The sequence below is a fragment of the Pseudochaenichthys georgianus genome, chromosome 14 (assembly GCF_902827115.2).
Source record: "Pseudochaenichthys georgianus chromosome 14, fPseGeo1.2, whole genome shotgun sequence".
Lineage (NCBI taxonomy): Eukaryota > Metazoa > Chordata > Actinopteri > Perciformes > Channichthyidae > Pseudochaenichthys > Pseudochaenichthys georgianus.
The window spans coordinates 10,295-37,050 of NC_047516.1; the positions used below are offsets into that span (position 1 = coordinate 10,295).

Consider the following 26,756-nt stretch of genomic DNA (forward strand, 5'->3'; position numbering starts at 1 on the left):
AGTCCAGGGCGAATAATTGCAAGTCTCTTCAGTGCGCATGTCACAGAACGAGATGCATTGTGGGACATGTAGTTTATGGGCAACCTGCTTCTGCAAAGTGGCATGTAACCGTATAATAAAACTTATTATATTCTTTGCAAGTCCTTGCGGGGCCGCATCAAATGAAATCGCGGGCCGGATTTGGCCCCCGGGCCTTGAGTTTGAGACCCCTGGTGTAATGCCTTAACACACGACCCCCCGAGTGCAGCGTCCTCAGACCGACCAACACTGAAGCAACAGAAAGGTATTTCTCTCTGACCTTCGAGCACGTTTCTTTGGCTGCTCGCGTTCATACCAGCCTGTCTGCAGCAGACCGACTGCAGCTGATTGTCGTTAACACATCTTTATAAACTATTTCCACAGCTCGAGTGTCGTCGGCTGTCCAAGATGTTTCTTTACTTATATGGTCACAGGACTGAAGACCGCTCTGCCTCCTAACCTGATGGTTACGATCAGTCTTCAGTTGGATCCGCTTTGATTGACAGCATGGAGCACATCTGATGTTATGGATTCTAAAACATGTGTGCCCTTCACATCTCACAGCATCTCTCTTTTTCATGACCTTATGGACACGCTAATGTGTGTGTACCAGGGCCGGCCCTGACCAATTTGCCGCCCTAGGCAAGATTTTAGCTGGCGCCCCCCCCCCCCCCAAAATGCAGACACTCACTATGATTCGCGCGTGCATGGTTGTGGCATGACCACCAAAACAAAGATATTGACACAAGATGTGTGCAACTGCATTTAGTTTCCTATCCATTTGAACATGATTTAAGTGGGGGGGGGGCTCCTCTAGGGGGGTCCAGGGGCATGTACCCCCGGGAAGACTTTTTCTTTTAATAATGAAGTTAAAAGCATCGATCTGGTGCACTTTGAGAGCAACGTTAGGAGATCTATGGATACATCTCTCAACACCAGATGAAACAGAACTGGAAGCAGATTTTCTTTTTCTTTATGGATATTTTACAAATCACTCCCCTTTCAAACTGTATTCTTGTTTATTAATAACAACTTTTGTGTACCGTCAGTATTTTATACCTGTTTTTCACCTATTCTCTATAACTATAATGATCATATAAAGGTGTGCCTTTACCTCACTGAGCTGAGGTTATCAGAGCCTCTCAGTCTTTCAGGAGAGAGCTCTCTAAAGCTCTCCCCGCGGCCGCTTACACAGTAGATTCCAATGTTAATAAAAGCACACAGAAGCTGTGTACGTTTTTTGGGAGTTTGATTTATTTTAAATGAACACAAATACAAAATTAAAACCTATAATTGCACACTAAAACCATTATTTCAAAAAAAGAACAATTTCACATAAACCTTTGGCTTTTACTGGGACTTTGGGGGGGTATGTGCCATAGTTTATGGGCACTGTACGCAATATAGGCGTAGTTCTGTTAGTATAAGATAATAAGATGTACTTTGTTGATCCAAAATCTGGAAATTGTGTTGTTATGAAAAAAAAAAGTTTTTATTGCATTCATTTGTCTAGTACTGTATCAGGTCTGTATCATCTTTTGTTTCATTTGTATTTTCTTTGGTTTTACACGCCCGAAAAAATAAATAAACTAAACTAACTAAACTAATGCCGATGCAGTCAGCTTTAAAAACATAAACGAGACCATGATTTCTTTCCTCAAATTAATTATATTTGTTGCGTAAACTTTCATGTTGACGTCTTGAGTTAAATTGATGTTTATTAAGAACTCAAACTTACTTCAGAACTGTTTTTTTAACTCTTACTTTTTAACACATTTTAGATTGAAATCAGATGTTTCCTGGCGCTGCTACATGACTGCTTGATGCTATCTGGGAGACAGATGAACATCAGCACTTCTTACGTACTCGTCTATTTGGAGCCCCTTATCCTGACAACGATGTAACTCCAGCTGTTGGGACCACAGCAGACCGTCTTTGAGTTGATCTCCTCGATAACAGTAAAACACTTCGAAACTCCTCAAAGCTGAACACCTCGTAAGACTAAACGCTAACTCGCTTGCCACCCAACAAAAACACTGCGATAACTTAATTGTGAATATATTATACTTCTGAATAATTTCCAGGTAAAACCTTATATTTCTATTTAAACACGTGATCTGAAATCTCTTGTATATTGCCCGTAGGAAGTGCAGGGCTGAGATAAAGTGCATTCCCATAACACTGCACTGTGTAATGCAGGGGTGTCAAACTCCATTTCATCGCGGGCCACATTCGCATAACTCAAAGAGCCGGTTGTAACGATATAAATATATATAAAATAATGTATTATATTACATTATTGCCTCTGAATTGGATTATTATCGGATAGGATAATAACTACGTCTGAAAGCAGAAGTCCAGGGCGAATAATTGCAAGTCTCTTCAGTGCGCATGTCACAGAACGAGATGCATTGTGGGACATGTAGTTTATGGGCAACCTGCTTCTGCAAAGTGGCATGTAACCGTATAATAAAACTTATTATATTCTTTGCAAGTCCTTGCGGGGCCGCATCAAATGAAGTCGCGGGCCGGATTTGGCCCCCGGGCCTTGAGTTTGAGACCCCTGGTGTAATGCCTTAACACACGACCCCCCGAGTGCAGCGTCCTCAGACCGACCAACACTGAAGCAACAGAAAGGTATTTCTCTCTGACCTTCGAGCACGTTTCTTTGGCTGCTCGCGTTCATACCAGCCTGTCTGCAGCAGACCGACTGCAGCTGATTGTCGTTAACACATCTTTATAAACTATTTCCACAGCTCGAGTGTCGTCGGCTGTCCAAGATGTTTCTTTACTTATATGGTCACAGGACTGAAGACCGCTCTGCCTCCTAACCTGATGGTTACGATCAGTCTTCAGTTGGATCCGCTTTGATTGACAGCATGGAGCACATCTGATGTTATGGATTCTAAAACATGTGTGCCCTTCACATCTCACAGCATCTCTCTTTTTCATGACCTTATGGACACGCTAATGTGTGTGTACCAGGGCCGGCCCTGACCAATTTGCCGCCCTAGGCAAGATTTTAGCTGGCGCCCCCCCCCCCCCCAAAATGCAGACACTCACTATGATTCGCGCGTGCATGGTTGTGGCATGACCACCAAAACAAAGATATTGACACAAGATGTGTGCAACTGTATTTAGTTTCCTATCCATTTGAACATGATTTAAGTGGGGGGGGGGGCTCCTCTAGGGGGGTCCAGGGGCATGTACCCCCGGGAAGACTTTTTTTTTTAATAATGAAGTTAAAAGCATCGATCTGGTGCACTTTGAGAGCAACGTTAGGAGATCTATGGATACATCTCTCAACACCAGATGAAACAGAACTGGAAGCAGATTTTCTTTTTCTTTATGGATATTTTACAAATCACTCCCCTTTCAAACTGTATTCTTGTTTATTAATAACAACGTTTTTGTACTGTCATATATTATTTTATACCTGTTTTTCACCTATTCTCTTATTTTTCTATAACTATAATGATCATATAAAGGTGTGCCTTTACCTCACTGAGCTGAGGTTATCAGAGCCTCTCAGTCTTTCAGGCGAGAGCTCTCTAAAGCTCTCCCCCCCCCGGCCGCTGACACAGTAAATTCCAATGTTAATAAAAGCACACAGAAGCTGTGTACCTTTTTTGGGAGTTTTATTTATTTTAAATGAACACAAATACAAAATTAAAACCTATAATTGCACACTAAAACCATTATTTCAAAAAAAGAACAATTTCACATAAACCTTTGGCTTTTACTGGGGCTTTGGGGGGGTATGTGCCATAGTTTATGGGTGCTGTACGCAATATAGGCGTAGTTCTGTTAGTATAAGATAATAAGATGTACTTTGTTGATCCAAAATCTGGAAATTGTGTTATGAAAAAAAAAAAGTCTAACTTTTTTATTTTTTTTACATTTTAGTAAAGAGTATTTTTTCAAATCTATAGCTTTGGGGCCCGAGATGATTCTGTCGGGCCTTCAGAGCTCATGAGGTCATTTAAGAGAGGATGAACGCATGGGCAGTGGAGAGGGGGGGGGGGGGGGGGGTCTGCAGCTAAAGAACATCAACGCTCAACGTTCAATTACCTGGGTATATTCAGACATTGTTCAATGAAAGTATATCAAATGAAATATATAGAGACAATTCTCTTAACTTGCCTGTATATATTATATGAATGATTATATGAATTATTCAAGGTTAAGGTATTCACTTATATTGTATGTTAACGTATATTAAGATGTAAAAAACCAAAAGTAAAAAGAAAAGGGAGAAGGGGTCGGATTAAATAAGTGTAAACTTCTCCCGACCCCTTTTCGGACGTGTACTTAGCTAAAGTTTTGTTGTTTATTGATATCAGACAATGATACTACAGATTATTCAATTATTATTTAAATATTTCGTTTAGTTATTGCATTCATTTGTCTAGTACTGTATCAGGTCTGTATCATCTTTTGTTTCATTTGTATTTTCTTTGGTTTTACACGCTCGAAAAAATAAATAAACTAAACTAACTAAACTAATGCCGATGCAGTCAGCTTTAAAAACATAAACGAGACCATGATTTCTTTCCTCAAATTAATTATATTTGTTGCGTAAACTTTCATGTTGACGTCTTGAGTTAAATTGATGTTTATTAAGAACTCAAACTTACTTCAGAACTGTTTTTTTAACTCTTACTTTTTAACACATTTTAGATTGAAATCAGATGTTTCCTGGCGCTGCTACATGACTGCTTGATGCTATCTGGGAGACAGATGAACATCAGCACTTCTTACGTACTCGTCTATTTGGAGCCCCTTATCCTGACAACGATGTAACTCCAGCTGTTGGGACCACAGCAGACCGTCTTTGAGTTGATCTCCTCGATAACAGTAAAACACTTCGAAACTCCTCAAAGCTGAACACCTCGTAAGACTAAACGCTAACTCGCTTGCCACCCAACAAAAACACTGCGATAACTTAATTGTGAATATATTATACTTCTGAATAATTTCCAGGTAAAACCTTATATTTCTATTTAAACACGTGATCTGAAATCTCTTGTATATTGCCCGTAGGAAGTGCAGGGCTGAGATAAAGTGCATTCCCATAACACTGCACTGTGTAATGCAGGGGTGTCAAACTCCATTTCATCGCAGGGCCACATTCGCATAACTCAAAGAGCCGGTTGTAACGATATAAATATATATAAAATAATGTATTATATTACATTATTGCCTCTGAATTGGATTATTATCGGATAGGATAATAACTACGTCTGAAAGCAGAAGTCCAGGGCGAATAATTGCAAGTCTCTTCAGTGCGCATGTCACAGAACGAGATGCATTGTGGGACATGTAGTTTATGGGCAACCTGCTTCTGCAAAGTGGCATGTAACCGTATAATAAAACTTATTATATTCTTTGCAAGTCCTTGCGGGGCCGCATCAAATGAAGTCGCGGGCCGGATTTGGCCCCCGGGCCTTGAGTTTGAGACCCCTGGTGTAATGCCTTAACACACGACCCCCCGAGTGCAGCGTCCTCAGACCGACCAACACTGAAGCAACAGAAAGGTATTTCTCTCTGACCTTCGAGCACGTTTCTTTGGCTGCTCGCGTTCATACCAGCCTGTCTGCAGCAGACCGACTGCAGCTGATTGTCGTTAACACATCTTTATAAACTATTTCCACAGCTCGAGTGTCGTCGGCTGTTCACGATGTTTCTTTACTTATATGGTCACAGGACTGAAGACCGCTCTGCCTCCTAACCTGATGGTTACGATCAGTCTTCAGTTGGATCCGCTTTGATTGACAGCATGGAGCACATCTGATGTTATGGATTCTAAAACATGTATGCCCTTCACATCTCACAGCATCTCTCTTTTTCATGACCTTATGGACACGCTAATGTGTGTGTACCAGGGCCGGCCCTGACCAATTTGCCGCCCTAGGCAAGATTTTAGCTGGCGCCCCCCCCCCCCCCAAAATGCAGACACTCACTATGATTCGCGCGTGCATGGTTGTGGCATGACCACCAAAACAAAGATATTGACACAAGATGTGTGCAACTGTATTTAGTTTCCTATCCATTTGAACATGATTTAAGTGGGGGGGGGGGCTCCTCTAGGGGGGTCCAGGGGCATGTACCCCCGGGAAGACTTTTTTTTTTAATAATGAAGTTAAAAGCATCGATCTGGTGCACTTTGAGAGCAACGTTAGGAGATCTATGGATACATCTCTCAACACCAGATGAAACAGAACTGGAAGCAGATTTTCTTTTTCTTTATGGATATTTTACAAATCACTCCCCTTTCAAACTGTATTCTTGTTTATTAATAACAACGTTTTTGTACCGTCAGTATTTTATACCTGTTTTTCACCTATTCTCTTATTTTTCTATAACTATAATGATCATATAAAGGTGTGCCTTTACCTCACTGAGCTGAGGTTATCAGAGCCTCTCAGTCTTTCAGGCGAGAGCTCTCTAAAGCTCTCCCCCCCCGGCCGCTGACACAGTAAATTCCAATGTTAATAAAAGCACACAGAAGCTGTGTACCTTTTTTGGGAGTTTTATTTATTTTAAATGAACACAAATACAAAATTAAAACCTATAATTGCACACTAAAACCATTATTTCAAAAAAAGAACAATTTCACATAAACCTTTGGCTTTTACTGGGACTTTGGGGGGGTATGTGCCATAGTTTATGGGTGCTGTACGCAATATAGGCGTAGTTCTGTTAGTATAAGATAATAAGATGTACTTTGTTGATCCAAAATCTGGAAATTGTGTTATGAAAAAAAAAAAGTCTAACTTTTTTATTTTTTTTACATTTTAGTAAAGAGTATTTTTTCAAATCTATAGCTTTGGGGCCCGAGATGATTCTGTCGGGCCTTCAGAGCTCATGAGGTCATTTAAGAGAGGATGAACGCATGGGCAGTGGAGAGGGGGGGGGGGGGGGGGGTCTGCAGCTAAAGAACATCAACGCTCAACGTTCAATTACCTGGGTATATTCAGACATTGTTCAATGAAAGTATATCAAATGAAATATATAGAGACAATTCTCTTAACTTGCCTGTATATATTATATGAATGATTATATGAATTATTCAAGGTTAAGGTATTCACTTATATTGTATGTTAACGTATATTAAGATGTAAAAAACCAAAAGTAAAAAGAAAAGGGAGAAGGGGTCGGATTAAATAAGTGTAAACTTCTCCCGACCCCTTTTCGGACGTGTACTTAGCTAAAGTGTTGTTGTTTATTGATATCAGACAATGATACTACAGATTATTCAATTATTATTTAAATATTTCGTTTAGTTATTGCATTCATTTGTCTAGTACTGTATCAGGTCTGTATCATCTTTTGTTTCATTTGTATTTTCTTTGGTTTTACACGCCCGAAAAAATAAATAAACTAAACTAACTAAACTAATGCCGATGCAGTCAGCTTTAAAAACATAAACGAGACCATGATTTCTTTCCTCAAATTAATTATATTTGTTGCGTAAACTTTCATGTTGACGTCTTGAGTTAAATTGATGTTTATTAAGAACTCAAACTTACTTCAGAACTGTTTTTTTAACTCTTACTTTTTAACACATTTTAGATTGAAATCAGATGTTTCCTGGCGCTGCTACATGACTGCTTGATGCTATCTGGGAGACAGATGAACATCAGCACTTCTTACGTACTCGTCTATTTGGAGCCCCTTATCCTGACAACGATGTAACTCCAGCTGTTGGGACCACAGCAGACCGTCTTTGAGTTGATCTCCTCGATAACAGTAAAACACTTCGAAACTCCTCAAAGCTGAACACCTCGTAAGACTAAACGCTAACTCGCTTGCCACCCAACAAAAACACTGCGATAACTTAATTGTGAATATATTATACTTCTGAATAATTTCCAGGTAAAACCTTATATTTCTATTTAAACACGTGATCTGAAATCTCTTGTATATTGCCCGTAGGAAGTGCAGGGCTGAGATAAAGTGCATTCCCATAACACTGCACTGTGTAATGCAGGGGTGTCAAACTCCATTTCATCGCGGGCCACATTCGCATAACTCAAAGAGCCGGTTGTAACGATATAAATATATATAAAATAATGTATTATATTACATTATTGCCTCTGAATTGGATTATTATCGGATAGGATAATAACTACGTCTGAAAGCAGAAGTCCAGGGCGAATAATTGCAAGTCTCTTCAGTGCGCATGTCACAGAACGAGATGCATTGTGGGACATGTAGTTTATGGGCAACCTGCTTCTGCAAAGTGGCATGTAACCGTATAATAAAACTTATTATATTCTTTGCAAGTCCTTGCGGGGCCGCATCAAATGAAATCGCGGGCCGGATTTGGCCCCCGGGCCTTGAGTTTGAGACCCCTGGTGTAATGCCTTAACACACGACCCCCCGAGTGCAGCGTCCTCAGACCGACCAACACTGAAGCAACAGAAAGGTATTTCTCTCTGACCTTCGAGCACGTTTCTTTGGCTGCTCGCGTTCATACCAGCCTGTCTGCAGCAGACCGACTGCAGCTGATTGTCGTTAACACATCTTTATAAACTATTTCCACAGCTCGAGTGTCGTCGGCTGTCCAAGATGTTTCTTTACTTATATGGTCACAGGACTGAAGACCGCTCTGCCTCCTAACCTGATGGTTACGATCAGTCTTCAGTTGGATCCGCTTTGATTGACAGCATGGAGCACATCTGATGTTATGGATTCTAAAACATGTGTGCCCTTCACATCTCACAGCATCTCTCTTTTTCATGACCTTATGGACACGCTAATGTGTGTGTACCAGGGCCGGCCCTGACCAATTTGCCGCCCTAGGCAAGATTTTAGCTGGCGCCCCCCCCCCCCCCAAAATGCAGACACTCACTATGATTCGCGCGTGCATGGTTGTGGCATGACCACCAAAACAAAGATATTGACACAAGATGTGTGCAACTGCATTTAGTTTCCTATCCATTTGAACATGATTTAAGTGGGGGGGGGGCTCCTCTAGGGGGGTCCAGGGGCATGTACCCCCGGGAAGACTTTTTCTTTTAATAATGAAGTTAAAAGCATCGATCTGGTGCACTTTGAGAGCAACGTTAGGAGATCTATGGATACATCTCTCAACACCAGATGAAACAGAACTGGAAGCAGATTTTCTTTTTCTTTATGGATATTTTACAAATCACTCCCCTTTCAAACTGTATTCTTGTTTATTAATAACAACTTTTGTGTACCGTCAGTATTTTATACCTGTTTTTCACCTATTCTCTATAACTATAATGATCATATAAAGGTGTGCCTTTACCTCACTGAGCTGAGGTTATCAGAGCCTCTCAGTCTTTCAGGAGAGAGCTCTCTAAAGCTCTCCCCGCGGCCGCTTACACAGTAGATTCCAATGTTAATAAAAGCACACAGAAGCTGTGTACGTTTTTTGGGAGTTTGATTTATTTTAAATGAACACAAATACAAAATTAAAACCTATAATTGCACACTAAAACCATTATTTCAAAAAAAGAACAATTTCACATAAACCTTTGGCTTTTACTGGGACTTTGGGGGGGTATGTGCCATAGTTTATGGGCACTGTACGCAATATAGGCGTAGTTCTGTTAGTATAAGATAATAAGATGTACTTTGTTGATCCAAAATCTGGAAATTGTGTTGTTATGAAAAAAAAAAGTTTTTATTGCATTCATTTGTCTAGTACTGTATCAGGTCTGTATCATCTTTTGTTTCATTTGTATTTTCTTTGGTTTTACACGCCCGAAAAAATAAATAAACTAAACTAACTAAACTAATGCCGATGCAGTCAGCTTTAAAAACATAAACGAGACCATGATTTCTTTCCTCAAATTAATTATATTTGTTGCGTAAACTTTCATGTTGACGTCTTGAGTTAAATTGATGTTTATTAAGAACTCAAACTTACTTCAGAACTGTTTTTTTAACTCTTACTTTTTAACACATTTTAGATTGAAATCAGATGTTTCCTGGCGCTGCTACATGACTGCTTGATGCTATCTGGGAGACAGATGAACATCAGCACTTCTTACGTACTCGTCTATTTGGAGCCCCTTATCCTGACAACGATGTAACTCCAGCTGTTGGGACCACAGCAGACCGTCTTTGAGTTGATCTCCTCGATAACAGTAAAACACTTCGAAACTCCTCAAAGCTGAACACCTCGTAAGACTAAACGCTAACTCGCTTGCCACCCAACAAAAACACTGCGATAACTTAATTGTGAATATATTATACTTCTGAATAATTTCCAGGTAAAACCTTATATTTCTATTTAAACACGTGATCTGAAATCTCTTGTATATTGCCCGTAGGAAGTGCAGGGCTGAGATAAAGTGCATTCCCATAACACTGCACTGTGTAATGCAGGGGTGTCAAACTCCATTTCATCGCGGGCCACATTCGCATAACTCAAAGAGCCGGTTGTAACGATATAAATATATATAAAATAATGTATTATATTACATTATTGCCTCTGAATTGGATTATTATCGGATAGGATAATAACTACGTCTGAAAGCAGAAGTCCAGGGCGAATAATTGCAAGTCTCTTCAGTGCGCATGTCACAGAACGAGATGCATTGTGGGACATGTAGTTTATGGGCAACCTGCTTCTGCAAAGTGGCATGTAACCGTATAATAAAACTTATTATATTCTTTGCAAGTCCTTGCGGGGCCGCATCAAATGAAATCGCGGGCCGGATTTGGCCCCCGGGCCTTGAGTTTGAGACCCCTGGTGTAATGCCTTAACACACGACCCCCCGAGTGCAGCGTCCTCAGACCGACCAACACTGAAGCAACAGAAAGGTATTTCTCTCTGACCTTCGAGCACGTTTCTTTGGCTGCTCGCGTTCATACCAGCCTGTCTGCAGCAGACCGACTGCAGCTGATTGTCGTTAACACATCTTTATAAACTATTTCCACAGCTCGAGTGTGGTCGGCTGTCCAAGATGTTTCTTTACTTATATGGTCACAGGACTGAAGACCGCTCTGCCTCCTAACCTGATGGTTACGATCAGTCTTCAGTTGGATCCGCTTTGATTGACAGCATGGAGCACATCTGATGTTATGGATTCTAAAACATGTGTGCCCTTCACATCTCACAGCATCTCTCTTTTTCATGACCTTATGGACACGCTAATGTGTGTGTACCAGGGCCGGCCCTGACCAATTTGCCGCCCTAGGCAAGATTTTAGCTGGCGCCCCCCCCCCCCCCCAAAATGCAGACACTCACTATGATTCGCGCGTGCATGGTTGTGGCATGACCACCAAAACAAAGATATTGACACAAGATGTGTGCAACTGCATTTAGTTTCCTATCCATTTGAACATGATTTAAGTGGGGGGGGGGCTCCTCTAGGGGGGTCCAGGGGCATGTACCCCCGGGAAGACTTTTTCTTTTAATAATGAAGTTAAAAGCATCGATCTGGTGCACTTTGAGAGCAACGTTAGGAGATCTATGGATACATCTCTCAACACCAGATGAAACAGAACTGGAAGCAGATTTTCTTTTTCTTTATGGATATTTTACAAATCACTCCCCTTTCAAACTGTATTCTTGTTTATTAATAACAACTTTTGTGTACCGTCAGTATTTTATACCTGTTTTTCACCTATTCTCTATAACTATAATGATCATATAAAGGTGTGCCTTTACCTCACTGAGCTGAGGTTATCAGAGCCTCTCAGTCTTTCAGGAGAGAGCTCTCTAAAGCTCTCCCCGCGGCCGCTTACACAGTAGATTCCAATGTTAATAAAAGCACACAGAAGCTGTGTACGTTTTTTGGGAGTTTGATTTATTTTAAATGAACACAAATACAAAATTAAAACCTATAATTGCACACTAAAACCATTATTTCAAAAAAAGAACAATTTCACATAAACCTTTGGCTTTTACTGGGACTTTGGGGGGGTATGTGCCATAGTTTATGGGCACTGTACGCAATATAGGCGTAGTTCTGTTAGTATAAGATAATAAGATGTACTTTGTTGATCCAAAATCTGGAAATTGTGTTGTTATGAAAAAAAAAAGTTTTTATTGCATTCATTTGTCTAGTACTGTATCAGGTCTGTATCATCTTTTGTTTCATTTGTATTTTCTTTGGTTTTACACGCCCGAAAAAATAAATAAACTAAACTAACTAAACTAATGCCGATGCAGTCAGCTTTAAAAACATAAACGAGACCATGATTTCTTTCCTCAAATTAATTATATTTGTTGCGTAAACTTTCATGTTGACGTCTTGAGTTAAATTGATGTTTATTAAGAACTCAAACTTACTTCAGAACTGTTTTTTTAACTCTTACTTTTTAACACATTTTAGATTGAAATCAGATGTTTCCTGGCGCTGCTACATGACTGCTTGATGCTATCTGGGAGACAGATGAACATCAGCACTTCTTACGTACTCGTCTATTTGGAGCCCCTTATCCTGACAACGATGTAACTCCAGCTGTTGGGACCACAGCAGACCGTCTTTGAGTTGATCTCCTCGATAACAGTAAAACACTTCGAAACTCCTCAAAGCTGAACACCTCGTAAGACTAAACGCTAACTCGCTTGCCACCCAACAAAAACACTGCGATAACTTAATTGTGAATATATTATACTTCTGAATAATTTCCAGGTAAAAACCTTATATTTCTATTTAAACACGTGATCTGAAATCTCTTGTATATTGCCCGTAGGAAGTGCAGGGCTGAGATAAAGTGCATTCCCATAACACTGCACTGTGTAATGCAGGGGTGTCAAACTCCATTTCATCGCGGGCCACATTCGCATAACTCAAAGAGCCGGTTGTAACGATATAAATATATATAAAATAATGTATTATATTACATTATTGCCTCTGAATTGGATTATTATCGGATAGGATAATAACTACGTCTGAAAGCAGAAGTCCAGGGCGAATAATTGCAAGTCTCTTCAGTGCGCATGTCACAGAACGAGATGCATTGTGGGACATGTAGTTTATGGGCAACCTGCTTCTGCAAAGTGGCATGTAACCGTATAATAAAACTTATTATATTCTTTGCAAGTCCTTGCGGGGCCGCATCAAATGAAATCGCGGGCCGGATTTGGCCCCCGGGCCTTGAGTTTGAGACCCCTGGTGTAATGCCTTAACACACGACCCCCCGAGTGCAGCGTCCTCAGACCGACCAACACTGAAGCAACAGAAAGGTATTTCTCTCTGACCTTCGAGCACGTTTCTTTGGCTGCTCGCGTTCATACCAGCCTGTCTGCAGCAGACCGACTGCAGCTGATTGTCGTTAACACATCTTTATAAACTATTTCCACAGCTCGAGTGTCGTCGGCTGTCCAAGATGTTTCTTTACTTATATGGTCACAGGACTGAAGACCGCTCTGCCTCCTAACCTGATGGTTACGATCAGTCTTCAGTTGGATCCGCTTTGATTGACAGCATGGAGCACATCTGATGTTATGGATTCTAAAACATGTGTGCCCTTCACATCTCACAGCATCTCTCTTTTTCATGACCTTATGGACACGCTAATGTGTGTGTACCAGGGCCGGCCCTGACCAATTTGCCGCCCTAGGCAAGATTTTAGCTGGCGCCCCCCCCCCCCCCCAAAATGCAGACACTCACTATGATTCGCGCGTGCATGGTTGTGGCATGACCACCAAAACAAAGATATTGACACAAGATGTGTGCAACTGCATTTAGTTTCCTATCCATTTGAACATGATTTAAGTGGGGGGGGGGGCTCCTCTAGGGGGGTCCAGGGGCATGTACCCCCGGGAAGACTTTTTTTTTTAATAATGAAGTTAAAAGCATCGATCTGGTGCACTTTGAGAGCAACGTTAGGAGATCTATGTAAACATCTCTCAACACCCATATGAAACAGAACTGTAAGCAGATTTTCTTTTTCTTTATGGATATTTTACAAATCACTCCCCTTTCAAACTGTATTCTTGTTTATTAATAACAACGTTTTTGTACTGTCATATATTATTTTATACCTGTTTTTCACCTGGTCTCTTATTTTTCTATAACTATAATGATCATATAAAGGTGTGCCTTTACCTCACTGAGCTGAGGTTATCAGAGCCTCTCAGTCTTTCAGGCGAGAGCTCTCTAAAGCTCTCCCCGCGGCCGCTGACACAGTAAATTCCAATGTTAATAAAAGCACACAGAAGCTGTGTACGTTTTTTGGGAGTTTTATTTATTTTAAATGAACACAAATACAAAATTAAAACCTATAATTGCACACTAAAACCATTATTTCAAAAAAAGAACAATTTCACATAAACCTTTGGCTTTTACTGGGACTTTGGGGGGGTATGTGCCATAGTTTATGGGTGCTGTACGCAATATAGGCGTAGTTCTGTTAGTATAAGATAATAAGATGTACTTTGTTGATCCAAAATCTGGAAATTGTGTTGTTATAAAAAAAAAAAGTCTAACTTTTTTATTTTTTTTACATTTTCGGCGCCCCCTATGGGTTGATGCGCCCTTAGCATTCGCCTATACTGCCTATGCCGAGGGCCGGCCCTGGTGTGTACACTATCAGGGTGTTATTGGAGAGTTGTTGAGGTCTGTGTGACACCTGCTGCCATTGTACACGTTCATGGTCCTTGTGGGCAGCGGCCATCATCACGTCTTATGGTTGCATTGCATTCTGGTGCCTTTCAGCTAACCTATTGATTTAGATGTGGTCAGTGCTCTAGTTTAGGTGCTGAATCAAAGCGATGTGTTGTTGTTGTTGTTGGAGACAGGGCTCTGACAGCTGAAGACTACATGTTGAAGACGTTTAATGCAAACCTATTGCATCTTTTTTAAATATCGTGTTGGTTGAGTGGGAAAGTGCAAAACATAGAACATCTAGCACCTTCCAAAGGTCCGACTCATATCTACACGGCCCACATTTTAAAACATAATGGAAATGTGTTGTTTATTGGCACAGAAGAGAGGAGTGAACAGACCCACGAGCATGATGTATTTCCACCTCCATTCTCATTAGTTAACGGGATGTAAAGGAATTATCTCTCTGCCGTTCCACAGACACTCTCTTATTACTCCGAGAGCCCGCAGGTGATCACCGGGTTAATTGGAGTGGGAAATGGTGTCCATGTGTGGTACGGCGTGCACTCAGAGCGTCGCTGAGGGACGGACTGAGCTGCTGCAGATATGAGACAAAGCAGCAGAATAACCTTCAAAATACTATTACAGATAATTAGGTGAACATTCATTTCAAGATGTACAACAAAGTGTGGATAGTCAAAGTAGAGCCATGTGTGAAGCTGACCGTTGAGCGGCCCAGACCAAGCAAGGAGGCAGAGGCAGCACGTCCCAAATATAACCCGGTGTGGGCATTTATTACAGCATGAACCCAATACACACAGCCTCCATCCTGCTGCTGCTGCTCACGTGGGCACAGCCTGCAGCCACCGGGATCTCACCCACACTACCAGCCTCGACCAGACAGGGCAACAGACCCTACATACACACCCACTAATCAGCTATTCGACACAGGTGGGGGGGGAGGAGACAACACAGGGCACCAGGTGCACACAATCAACAGCCACAGACATGGGAAGGGGAACACTTTTAACATGAAACCAGGAGACAGACAAACTTACATAAATTACATATATTCCCCTGCTTCATGTGCAATGTTTTTAGTGCTATATTACCCGTAACGGAGGCCGAGATCTATGGGCCCAGAGATCACCTCCGTTACACCATGGTATAAAGATGATTTAAACGTAATCATTACGTACTAGATGCTGTGTGAGCTTCAGGGCGGGGCCACTTTGTGATTGACAGGCTGCTTCCACATCTTACAACGTGAAGCCTTTCCCAGGTTCGCGTTATGAAAGTTAATCGTTTCATTCCGGCCCTGAGATATATCGCTTTCCAGCAGTTGTGCTAATCTCCACCTTTGGCGATAAACAAAATGTCAAATGAGATGCTTCAAAACCATAATTCACGAATGCGTGACGTCACGGTGCCGCCGTCTGTGGTCCCGCGGCTTGGTTAAAAGACAGAGTTCTAACTTAAATGCACACGTGGGTTAATGAGGATGTCGTGCTCTCTGTCTCTCTATTACCCAGCGTGCCTTGCTGCTCACGGTCGCTACGCTCAGAAGCTGATGACTGACTTGTTCTCCAACTACACCAGCGCCTTGCGTCCGGTGGAGGACACCGACCACATCATCAACGTCACCCTGCAGATCACTCTCTCCCAGATCATCGACATGGTAACCAGCCCCTGATCCTGACCTGCAGGCGGTGTTTATGATTGGATGAACTGATGTGTGTGTCCTTTCTCCAGGATGAGCGTAACCAGATCCTGACGACATACCTGTGGGTCCGCCAGGTGTGGAACGACGCCTACCTCACGTGGAAGAAAGAGGACTATGACGGTCTCGACACCATCCGCATCCCCAGCAGCTACGTATGGAGACCTGACATTGTTCTGTACAACAGGTTGGTACCTCTGATCTGCCCGACTGCGGGACATCTGCCCGACAGAAGAAAGACTAATAAGAATCCGTTCAAAGGTTTGGTCGTACCAGATGACATGTAATCAGAGAGCAAAAAGTAACTAGAACCAGCTCGGGTCGAATCTGCAAAAGAGCAACCAGATCCAGTTACATTGCCAAGGATACTTCAAAAGATGTTGAATTATATATTTAATATATGCCAATTTAAACATTTGGATTAGTTTCAATTAATTATCATTTGTGGAAGGGGACAATAAGACTGTGTTGAGTAGGGGTTTGGGTACAAATGTATGTTATTATCAACTGATATATCAATAAAGGATCATTTTCGTTTTCTTTGACAAATATATGAACATGATCGTGTTTTGAGGATATGTACCACAGTTTTGTTCTTAAATATTTTCCCGTAAGTCTGTAGAAAATGCTCTGTAGCCGAGACATCTCTGCAACACCATGTGTTACAGAATGGTATTTCTCATTTGCCAAGTAGTGTGCCTCTAGTGATTTGCATATTGCTTTAGTCCATTGGAGTTTGCAACAATAATTTGCATTTCACATTTTTGGTCCATATTTTGGAAAATGTTTTCAATGTTTTAAGTAATCCAAAAGTATTTAGATCGGATTGAACTATGTCTATCCAATTGGATTATTGACTAATTCGAACTTTTGCCATGTGATTTGTGTAACTGACTGAGTAACGGACCCCCTGTGGTCTCCTGTTCCTTCTCACCCTCCACTTCCTCCACCACAGTGCGGACGACGAGTTTTCCAGCTCCATGGAGACCAACGTGGTGATTCGGCACGACGGGCAGATCATGTGGGACCAGCCAGCCATCACCAAAAGCTCCTGCTCCGTGGATGTGGCCTTCTTCCCCTTCGATCTGCAGCAGTGTCACCTAACCTTTGGGTCCTGGACTCACAACGGCAACCAGATGGACTTGTTCAATGCCTTAGACACTGCGGACCTGGCAGACTTCGTGCCCAACGTGGAGTGGGAGGCGAGTCACATTGTCAACAAGCTCAAATGAAGACCTCAGTCTGAAATAATTTCACGATATCAAATTGTACTTTTCTCTCCAGGTCCTGGGCATGCCAGCCAAGAAGAATGTCATCTTGTACGGTTGCTGCTCTGATCCGTACCCAGACATCACCTTCAGCCTCCACCTGAAGAGACGGGCCTCCTTCTACATCTTCAACCTCCTCATCCCCTGCATGATGATTTCCTTTCTGGCGCCATTGGGCTTTTACCTGCCGGCAGATTCTGGTGAAAAGGTTTCTCTGGGTGTCACCGTGCTGCTGGCCCTCACCGTCTTTCAGTTGCTGGTGGCGGAGAGCATGCCGCCCTCCGAGAGCGTCCCACTGATAGGTGAGAACACTCACGGAGCGTCCACACTACAGCTTCAAAAATAGCTTGGAGCTGGGCGTGTCTGGAGCTTGGGGATTTTATTCAAGCAACACGACCAACAACCAATCACATGAATCTCCCGCCCCCGACATACAAAGCAAAAACCCCGGGGATTTTATGCGAGCAATATATATATATATATATATAAATATATATATATATATATAAACTCCCCAAACAGGCGAAAACCTACCAGTTTCCCCCACTGCCTCTGCCTCCTCCCTCCATGCTGGTTCCTCCGGTTTGTGTCCCGGTAGGTGAAGAGGGTCTGGTCATACAAAACCGGGTGATTGCTACGGCGATAGTTAGTTTCTCCTCCGACTTTTTTTGAAATATAGAAATGAACGGCGGGATATCTCTCCCAGCTTAGACGCGGTTTGATTGGCTACGGCTTCAGCTGTCAGATTTTCAGAAACGGGATTTGATTGGCTGGCGCTGGCTACTCCGGCGTCAGAAGTTGAACAATGTTCAACTTCTGACGCCGGAGACGGACCGCTCTGCTACCCACAATTCAGTTCGGCGAAAAAGCAAGGCAACGTCACGTCACCCCATTCAAAGTGAATGGGCAGATTGGAGTTGTCGACGCTTCCGACGCTGTAGTGTGGACGGGCCGTTAGAGTCCCTGATTTTTAAATGTTGTTATAGTCGTCAAGAATCTAATGCAATCTATTGGTTTTTGTAATCAATGATTTCCATATCAACTGTTAAGTAGTGTATTTATATAATAAGGACATCTTTATGCCGCTTCAGTAACGGACCTTGAGACTGGGTTCTCATTAGAGAGCCGACTCTGAGGCTGCCTGAGTGGGTCGCGTGGACGAGTTTTATGAGATTGTGTTTCAACAGGCAGAACGTGTTCTTGCATGTCGGGCAGCCTTCAAGGCACCGCCCCATAAGTCATTGCATCTTGTTTTCTCCTGGAAGAGCACCCTGCAGGGTACTTCATTATATTTTCAATACTGTGACTGCTCCACTAGAGGGCGCTATATCCTGCTGTATCTTCCCTGAGTCCGGCTGGATGCACACACAAACAATATGAAACACAAAGTCATAGTGTTCATGTATTATCGATTGTTGGCGAATACTTAAAGCCGCCTGAAAATGGGCACATTTCTTTTTGAACCAGTCAACCAAGGCAGGCTCGAGGTCGTGTGCTTGCCTGAGAGGCAAAGCCAGTATGCAGTGGCAACGGTGTGATTATATCACAGAAACTGAGCGCTTGTGAGAGTGGATTCCTGCCTCCTGTCAAACAAGTACTACTGCTTCTGACCCTTCCATACATGACCATATACAGCTAGTAGGATTGTTCTGGGCTTGATAGGGGAGTCCCTTATTGACCCCAACATAATATAAGTGATTGTGTATCTGCAACCGACCTGTCCTAAAATTGCATGTTCTATGGACTCTTGTAAGTTTTGAAAAGAACAAAAATCCATTGAGCACGTACGCACTCCCACCGAAGGAATACTAAAGGTGTGTCAAAGTGAAAAAGCTCCAGCAGGCAAAGCAGCACTGGAAAGGCCGGGGATTGAAGAAACACGGCAACAGCAAAGCGGCAGTCGTAATAATTAAACGTTGTCACTGAAGAAAGACTTAACCGAGTCCTTAAGAACCTTCTTAATATCACGGCAGACTCGGCAAAGCCCTGGTGAGCAGAGCTGATGATACTCGCTGTAGCTACGAGAGTATTTTACAAGTACTTCTGTTTATTACTTCTCATTCTGGAATATCCACGTGACTTTAACGTAAATGCATTATAAAAAAAGCGTTTAAATGGAATTACTAGATTGACTGAACTCACAAGTAAATTATTAATGAATATTATTTTTGTTTTTTTCACACTTGAGTGTTAGTGTGTGGATATGGCCGGCAGCGCAGGTCTAACGAAGGAAGATCAGTGTGTGTGCCCCATCTGTCTGGATGCGCTCACTGAACCAGTTGCCACGCCATGTGGACGCAACTTCTGCAAGACCTGCATCTCTAAGAACTGGTCCCTGCCCAGTGCCTGTGTGTAAAGAGGTGTTCACGTAAGACCTAAGCTCCGAGGCAACACGTTGGTCTCTCAGACGGCTCAACAGAAAGCCAGCTGCAGCGACTCGGAGCCTCCACTGCAGATCAGAAGACTTTGATGTCTGCACTGGAACCAAGCTGAAGGCCCTGAAGTCCTGCCTGGTGTGTTTTACCTGTGAGACTCACCTGGAGCCTCACATGACACCACCATGCCTGAAAAACATCAGCTAATCCATCCTGTGGAGGACCTGGAAGCCAGGATGCACAATAACCCTCTGGAGCTGTCCTGCAAGAGCGACCACACATGTAGATAGATTAGATAGATTCAACTTATTGTCATTAGTAGTACAGGTACTATGTAACAAAATTGTTTCTCTGCATTTGACCCATCCTAGTGTTCGGAGCAGTGGGCTGCCATTATGTACAGCGCCGTGTGGGGAACGGTGCCTTGCTCAGGGACACCTCGGTAGCACTTGGTCTTTCCGGGACTTGAACTGGTGACCTTCCAGTTGCCAAGCAGAGTCCCTATGGACTTCGACGCCACCGCCCTAATCCTCAGTGTGTGTCTGCATGCTTTTAGACCACAAGCCACATTATACTGTTCCTCTGAACGGAGGATGTGAGGAAAGAAAGGCACAACTTGGGAAGATAGAGGATGCAATGCACCAAATGCTTCAGGAGAGACAGCTGAAGGTAGAGGATATCACTCGTCCAGTTGAGCTCAGTGATACAGGGGCAGGTGAAGAGATAGCAGACGGAGTTCGGGTCTGCCCCGCTCTGAGGAGTGTGCTGAGAGCAGCTGAGCTCACTGAGACAAATGGCGTTTGCTCTCGGGTTATTTATGCATAAATTAGAAATGTGCATAGAAACAGAACTCATTACATGTGTTGCAATGTGAGAGATGACCTACACATACAGTGGTATTTGATCATTTATCACTGTTCCTTTAAGATGTGGGTAATTTTGGTCAAACTGGTGCAATTAGAAATAAGCATTTGCAAGTTTTAAAAGGTTGTTTTATTTATACTTCGTTGCGCAGGTCCTGTATTCATGGTGTCGTGGGCTGGCTCTGGGTCAGAGCACAACGCGTGGGAAGGGCAAGAATATATATGAAGATATATTTATTAACAAAAACTCAACATAGACCAAAACTAACGCAAAGGCAAAAGTATCAACGAAAGTGGCTGCTCTCCCAGAACAGGTCCTCTGCCGAGGGACCGACTCAGGCCTTGTCCTCCTCTGGTGCCGGCAGCCAGGTGTCCTCAGTCAATGCCGAAAGACAAAGGGAGAACATTAAAGGGCCACACACACACGCACACACACACACACACACACACACACACACACACACACACACACACACACACACACACACACACACACACACACACACACACACACACACACACACACACACACACACACACACACACACACACACACACACACACACACACACACACACACACACACACACACACGAGATAGCAAGGCAGGCGTCGTCACAATGGCGACATGTTACTTATTAAGAAATGTTTTGCAAACGGCGTTTTGTAGCCTATTTTTACCGTATGCTGAAATCCCCTTTCTTTACGGTGTTACTTTTCCTGCTTTGTGTTAAACATGAAGTTTGAAGTTTGGCTAATAATCAGTACATCTCTCAGAGTTGGGAACATAAACTGAACTAGCTTACCGTTTGTTATGGTGCTCTCTTCCCGTACAACGAAGTTACAGCTGGTGCCGTCTTCCTCGTGTTTAACCACGTTGTATCTCTGCATCTGCTCCCTTCCCTCTCTCACCGCAAGAGAGACCAACCCAGTCTCCCGGCATTTCGTGTTATAGTCACGACATGTAATCTATTGATTCGTGTTCACCAACACGACTTCCCCTTGTTTCCGTGTCACACAGAACGATTTTAAAAGCAATGTATTTCTATTGGTAGTGTGTTTCGTGCCTGCGTCTTTTTGTCCGGTCGGGTCGTGGAAGCTGTGGGGTTCATAAAAACATGTTCTTACTCGATATCAAGCCACGGTTATTGCTTTTATTTAAATCGTATAATGTCAGACTTTTGTTGCCGTCTGTGAGGAAAAGAAATGGCTCCGGGAGATTCAGATCAGATCGTAAAAAACAATAAAAAATGAAGAATGTTAAATATGATGAGATCCAGTTTATTGCTGAGAGGGGGAACATCAAGCATCTGTAATTCTTTGGTCTGTGCTCTCTTTTGTTTCCTAGCATATAAACTGAGCAGGCAGTAAAACGTCTGGAGTACAGTTTGAAGCCCGGCAGCAAACACGTGGCTATTTTAAAATACAACAATCCCCGCTGTGGAATCAATGCGTCCCGATGATGCCAACAGCACTTCATTACATCTGCACATTTCAGCCGAGCACTTTCTGTACAGCCTGTTTCCATCTCACTGAAGAACAACGAGTACAAGTGTGGCATCCTAAATAAGTGACCTGCGTACGAAGCCAGAACGCGGGCTACTTCTACAAATCCCTATAAGCTCATCTGGTTTTTAAAAAAGTACATATTTATCCAGTTTCTCAAGGTTGACATTTCTTAGTCGACGAACTTTTCAATTAATCTATAAGTTGATATAATATATATATATTAGGGCTGTCAAACGATTAAAAAATGTAATCAGATTAATCACAGCTTAAAAATTAATTAATCAGATTAATCACCATTCGAACTCTGTCCAAAATATGCCATTTCTTTATGTATATTGTTGGGAATGGAAAGATAAATGAAAGCAGGCGGATATATCCATTTAACACAGTATCTATGTTTATTATAACATTTTTCTGCATGTCAAAATGAAAGACAGCCCACACACCTATCAATCATCAAACCGTGGGGTCTGAATTCATTACGTGTTGATTTCTATCAACGGGGAGTACTTCAGGAAAGTCGACAGAGGGGGGGGGGGGGCTAGTGGAGTACTTCAGGAAAGTCGACAGAGGGGGGGGGGGCTAGTGGAGTACTTCAGGAAAGTCGACAGAGGGGGGGGGGGCTAGTGGAGTACTTCAGGAAAGTCGACAGAGGGGGGGGGCTAGTGGAGTACTTCAGGAAAGTCGACAGGGGGGGGGCTAGTGGAGTACTTCAGGAAAGTCGACAGAGGGGGGGGGGCTAGTGGAGTACTTCAGGAAAGTCGACAGAGGGGGGGGGGCTAGTGGAGTACTTCAGGAAAGTCGACAGGGGGGGGGGGCTAGTGGAGTACTTCAGGAAAGTCGACAGAGGGGGGGGGGGGCTAGTGGAGTACTTCGTGACCACAGAGTGTGAACGTTGTGATCAGCTGTTTTAGCGCAGTTCTCCAGTGAAGGGGGGGAGTCTCCCTCCACAGCCGGTCGGTGTAGTTTTGGCACAGTTCCGTTGTACAGACCGACGTTAACAGCAGCCTGTCTGTGCACACGGAGACCGACTCTGTCGTCCGGTGATCGAACCGCCTTCTGGAAAAGCTTCACAAGTACGTCGGTACGCAAATGCGCTTTGTGACACAAGTGACGGTACGCATTTCAGATTACCACATAACCTGCGTACCAGGTATGTGCACCCCTGTACCAGAGCCATATTATTACTATTATATCGGCTCTGCCCTGTACTACAGCAAGAGTATTCTGCGTCGGGACTTCCTGCAACAACACCACGCCGTTATCAAAGATGTTCTATTGAGAAGTCGATCACTACGTGACAAAAGTTTTCAAAACCGTGGCTACTGAAATCAGTCTGACTAACTGCTGTCTGTGCAGTTTACTCCGTCTTTGAGCACCTGGAGAAGCGCTAACAAATTAAATTAATTTGTATCATGTGCCGAGAAGACTTGAAAAGAACTCATTCAGCATAAAAAGAGTACTAGAAAATCACTTGGCAACTAAACATCTTAGTCGACTTTAGCAAAAAGTCAGATTAACGGACAATGATTGGGGAAAACTTGTGTTTATAATGTAAAATAAAAGTTGATTTAAACCTAAACTAACAGAAAATGAAAAAAGAGTGGAGAGAAGTGAGTTCAAAAAGAGTTCTTCAAATGGAAGTGGTGAGATCCAGAGATCGAGTGCAGCCACGCGTTTGGCATTGAATGTTGTGTAGGTTTTAAAAACGGATGCATCATTTTGTGTTATTGTTTTCGACGGCATCATTTGAAAAACAAAAACCACACCGTTAGCCTGGGCCAAAGTTTCTCCTCTTGTAGACTCGTCTTGCAAACATAAAGATGTTCTTTAACTCCACACTCTTGTTGTTAACAGGAAAGTACTACATCGCCACCATGACCATGGTCACGGCCTCCACAGCGCTCACCATCTTCATCATGAACATCCACCACTGCGGCCCCGAGGCTCGCCCCGTGCCGCAGTGGGCCGAGCGCTTCATCCTACACTACCTCGCCCGCATCTGTTTCGTATACGAGGTCGGTGAGAACTGCCTCGGCGGGGCGACCTCCAGCAAGCAGCCTCTGTCTGAGGAGGGGTCTGAGGCCGGAGCAGCAACCGACAGCAACCCAAAAGGAACAAACTGGGACGCGAAGGGGCAAGTGTGGGCCGGGAGGGTGGAGGAGGACGGGGCGGGGGCATCAACGAAGCCGGGGCGGGATTCAAGCAACCAGACGGAGTGGAGGGAGGACATGTTTGTGACCATCGACCACTCCGAGGAGGAAGGAGCTGCAGGAGGAGCTGACGGGGAGCGAGAGGACTCAGCCTGTGGAGGAGGAGGTGAGCATGTGGAGGAAAAGAAAGGCGTAGGAGGTGAAGAGGCCGGCGGAGGCAGCGCCGGGGAAAGCAGGAGGGAGGTCTTTGTGAACAGCGTGTGTGTGTGCCAGCACCAGGGACTCCGCAAACATGTTGAGTACATTGCCAACTCGTACCAGGACCAGCGGGCCGCACAGCTGCGCATCGGGGAGTGGAGGAAGGTCGCCAAGGTCATGGACCGCTTCTTCATGTGGCTCTTCTTCATTATGGTCTTCTTCATGAGCATCCTCATCCTGGGAAAAGCCATCTGATGGAAATCCAACCTCAGAGATTCCCGTGAGATGATAACGGTGGTTTCGAGTTGGCACCGCGATGCAATGGTTAGTTTATAATGTCTTAAATCATACTTACCTTCAAACACGTGAACAATGTTATTATGCTCACTGTTATCCCTCGACACCAGGTTGAGAATCAATGATCAGGGAACTAATCTATTCGTGCTAAATCACATACACAGGATATGTGTTAACTCACACACATGGGGTGTGTTGCTCACCGGAGCAGCAAAGAACATCAGGCTGATATCGTCCAAAACACGGAGATAACAACAAAGTCGTAAATCGAGGTGGCGCTAATATCACCCGCGGGTGTCGGAAAGTCGGGTCATCTGCGACGTCTTCTGGAAAGAGTCACGTACTTCCTTCACGCTTCGTAGAAATGAGATATTTAGGAGACAGCAAGTCTCATAAATAGCAACGCCCTGCCTCCTCCTATCACAAGAAGAGGCAGCTGCTGCACGGCCAGACTCAGGTCAGAGCCACACGGTGGCAGTGCATCACAACAACCACAGAGTAGGGCTGAACGATTAATCGATTTTAAATCGAAATCGCGATTCGAGATGATGCGATTATCAAATCGCAAAGCCTGCGATATTTTTTTCCTTTTTTTTTTTTCCTTCTTGTGTGTCAGTCCTCCACACCAATCAGAAGTGCTGTGCTCCACATGTACCAGCCATTGTTAACCAATCAGAAGTGGCCCATGATAGAAGGTGATAGACAGATTGAGTCAGGTTAGTAAGGCTCCATCACATGTTCTACATCTAAAGGTTGAATCTTTAACTGAAGCTTGACTTTAAAGCAACCCAACGGAAGTTTCATGTAAGTTTAGTTCTTTCACTCGTAGCTCGGGCTGCGGGGGCGCTAGAGACAAGAGTACGTTGATACGACTTTCCTAGCCGGAGTTATGGCCGAATTTTACAATAAACTTCCATTGGGTCGCTTAAAAATAAATATCGCAATTCGAATTTGATTTGATATACTTTATTAATCCTTGTGGGGAAATTGCAATATCGCAATCGCAATATGTGTCAGAAAAATCGCAATTAGATTTTTTCCCAAAATCGTGCAGCCCTACCACAGAGTGGAGACAGCAGCATTCTCCAACACTCACGCTGATCGTTGGGATCCACACTCATCAACGGTTCAGACACGCAGCGATGATGTCCCGTTGCTCCTGATATCAGCCAATCCCATGCTCCTTATCTTAGTACTTTGAATATCTGGATGACCTTTCAAACTAGGGTCCAGCTGGCGCACTTGAAGCTGATTTTAGCATGTTTCACTTGTTTGGAGGAAAACTTGATTTTAAGTATAAATATGATCATTACATGTTCTTAAGAGATGAATGCAACATTACATGATGTACCACTGTATGTCTTACAGCTGAACACACACACACACACACACACACACACACACACACACACACACACACACACACACACACACACACACACACACACACACACACACACACACACACACACACACACACGGGTTTCCGTTAGCCGGTAATTACCGGTTTTTAGCTGGTAACATTTATAAAAAACCGGTAAATTCAAAACCTGCCGGTCAAAATGTCTGGTAATAATTAGGGAGGCTCCGATCGATCGGCCGCCGGTCATTATCGGCCGATATTCACTCTTAATAGTTTGATCGGTGCTCTCTATAAAGGCCGATCAGGAGAGCTGGATCTGATCGATATGGACATGAACGCGAGTGAAGTGTAACCGGAGCGAGAGAGAGATCAGATCAGCAGCTGAGTCTGACCGAGACACGCAGCTCTGCATGATCACCTGAAGCCCCGCCCTCTGTTTAGCGAGCTGCAGG

General features: G+C 43.4%; 1 protein-coding gene across 1 annotated transcript; it reads left to right on the top strand.

The window, feature by feature from the left end:
* The first annotated feature begins 16,059 nt into the window (after positions 1–16,059).
* Positions 16,060–26,742, top strand: LOC117458500 (neuronal acetylcholine receptor subunit alpha-10). The gene is made up of 5 exons (XM_034099015.2): positions 16,060–16,236; positions 16,311–16,465; positions 17,234–17,480; positions 17,563–17,848; positions 24,151–26,742. The coding sequence occupies exons 1-5, from the start codon at positions 16,060–16,062 to the stop codon at positions 24,897–24,899; spliced, it is 1,614 nt and encodes a 537-aa protein (XP_033954906.1). The 3' UTR covers positions 24,900–26,742.
* Positions 26,743–26,756: the final 14 nt, after the last annotated feature.

Bases quoted from the DNA above. Each gene is read 5' to 3' on its own strand.
- LOC117458500 (XM_034099015.2), top strand. From the start codon at position 16,060: ATGTCGTGCTCTCTGTCTCTCTATTACCCAGCGTGCCTTGCTGCTCAC. The intron at 16,237-16,310 runs GTAACCAGCCCC...TCCTTTCTCCAG, and splicing joins TCTCCCAGATCATCGACATG to GATGAGCGTAACCAGATCCT. The intron at 17,849-24,150 runs GTGAGAACACTC...TGTTGTTAACAG, and splicing joins CGAGAGCGTCCCACTGATAG to GAAAGTACTACATCGCCACC.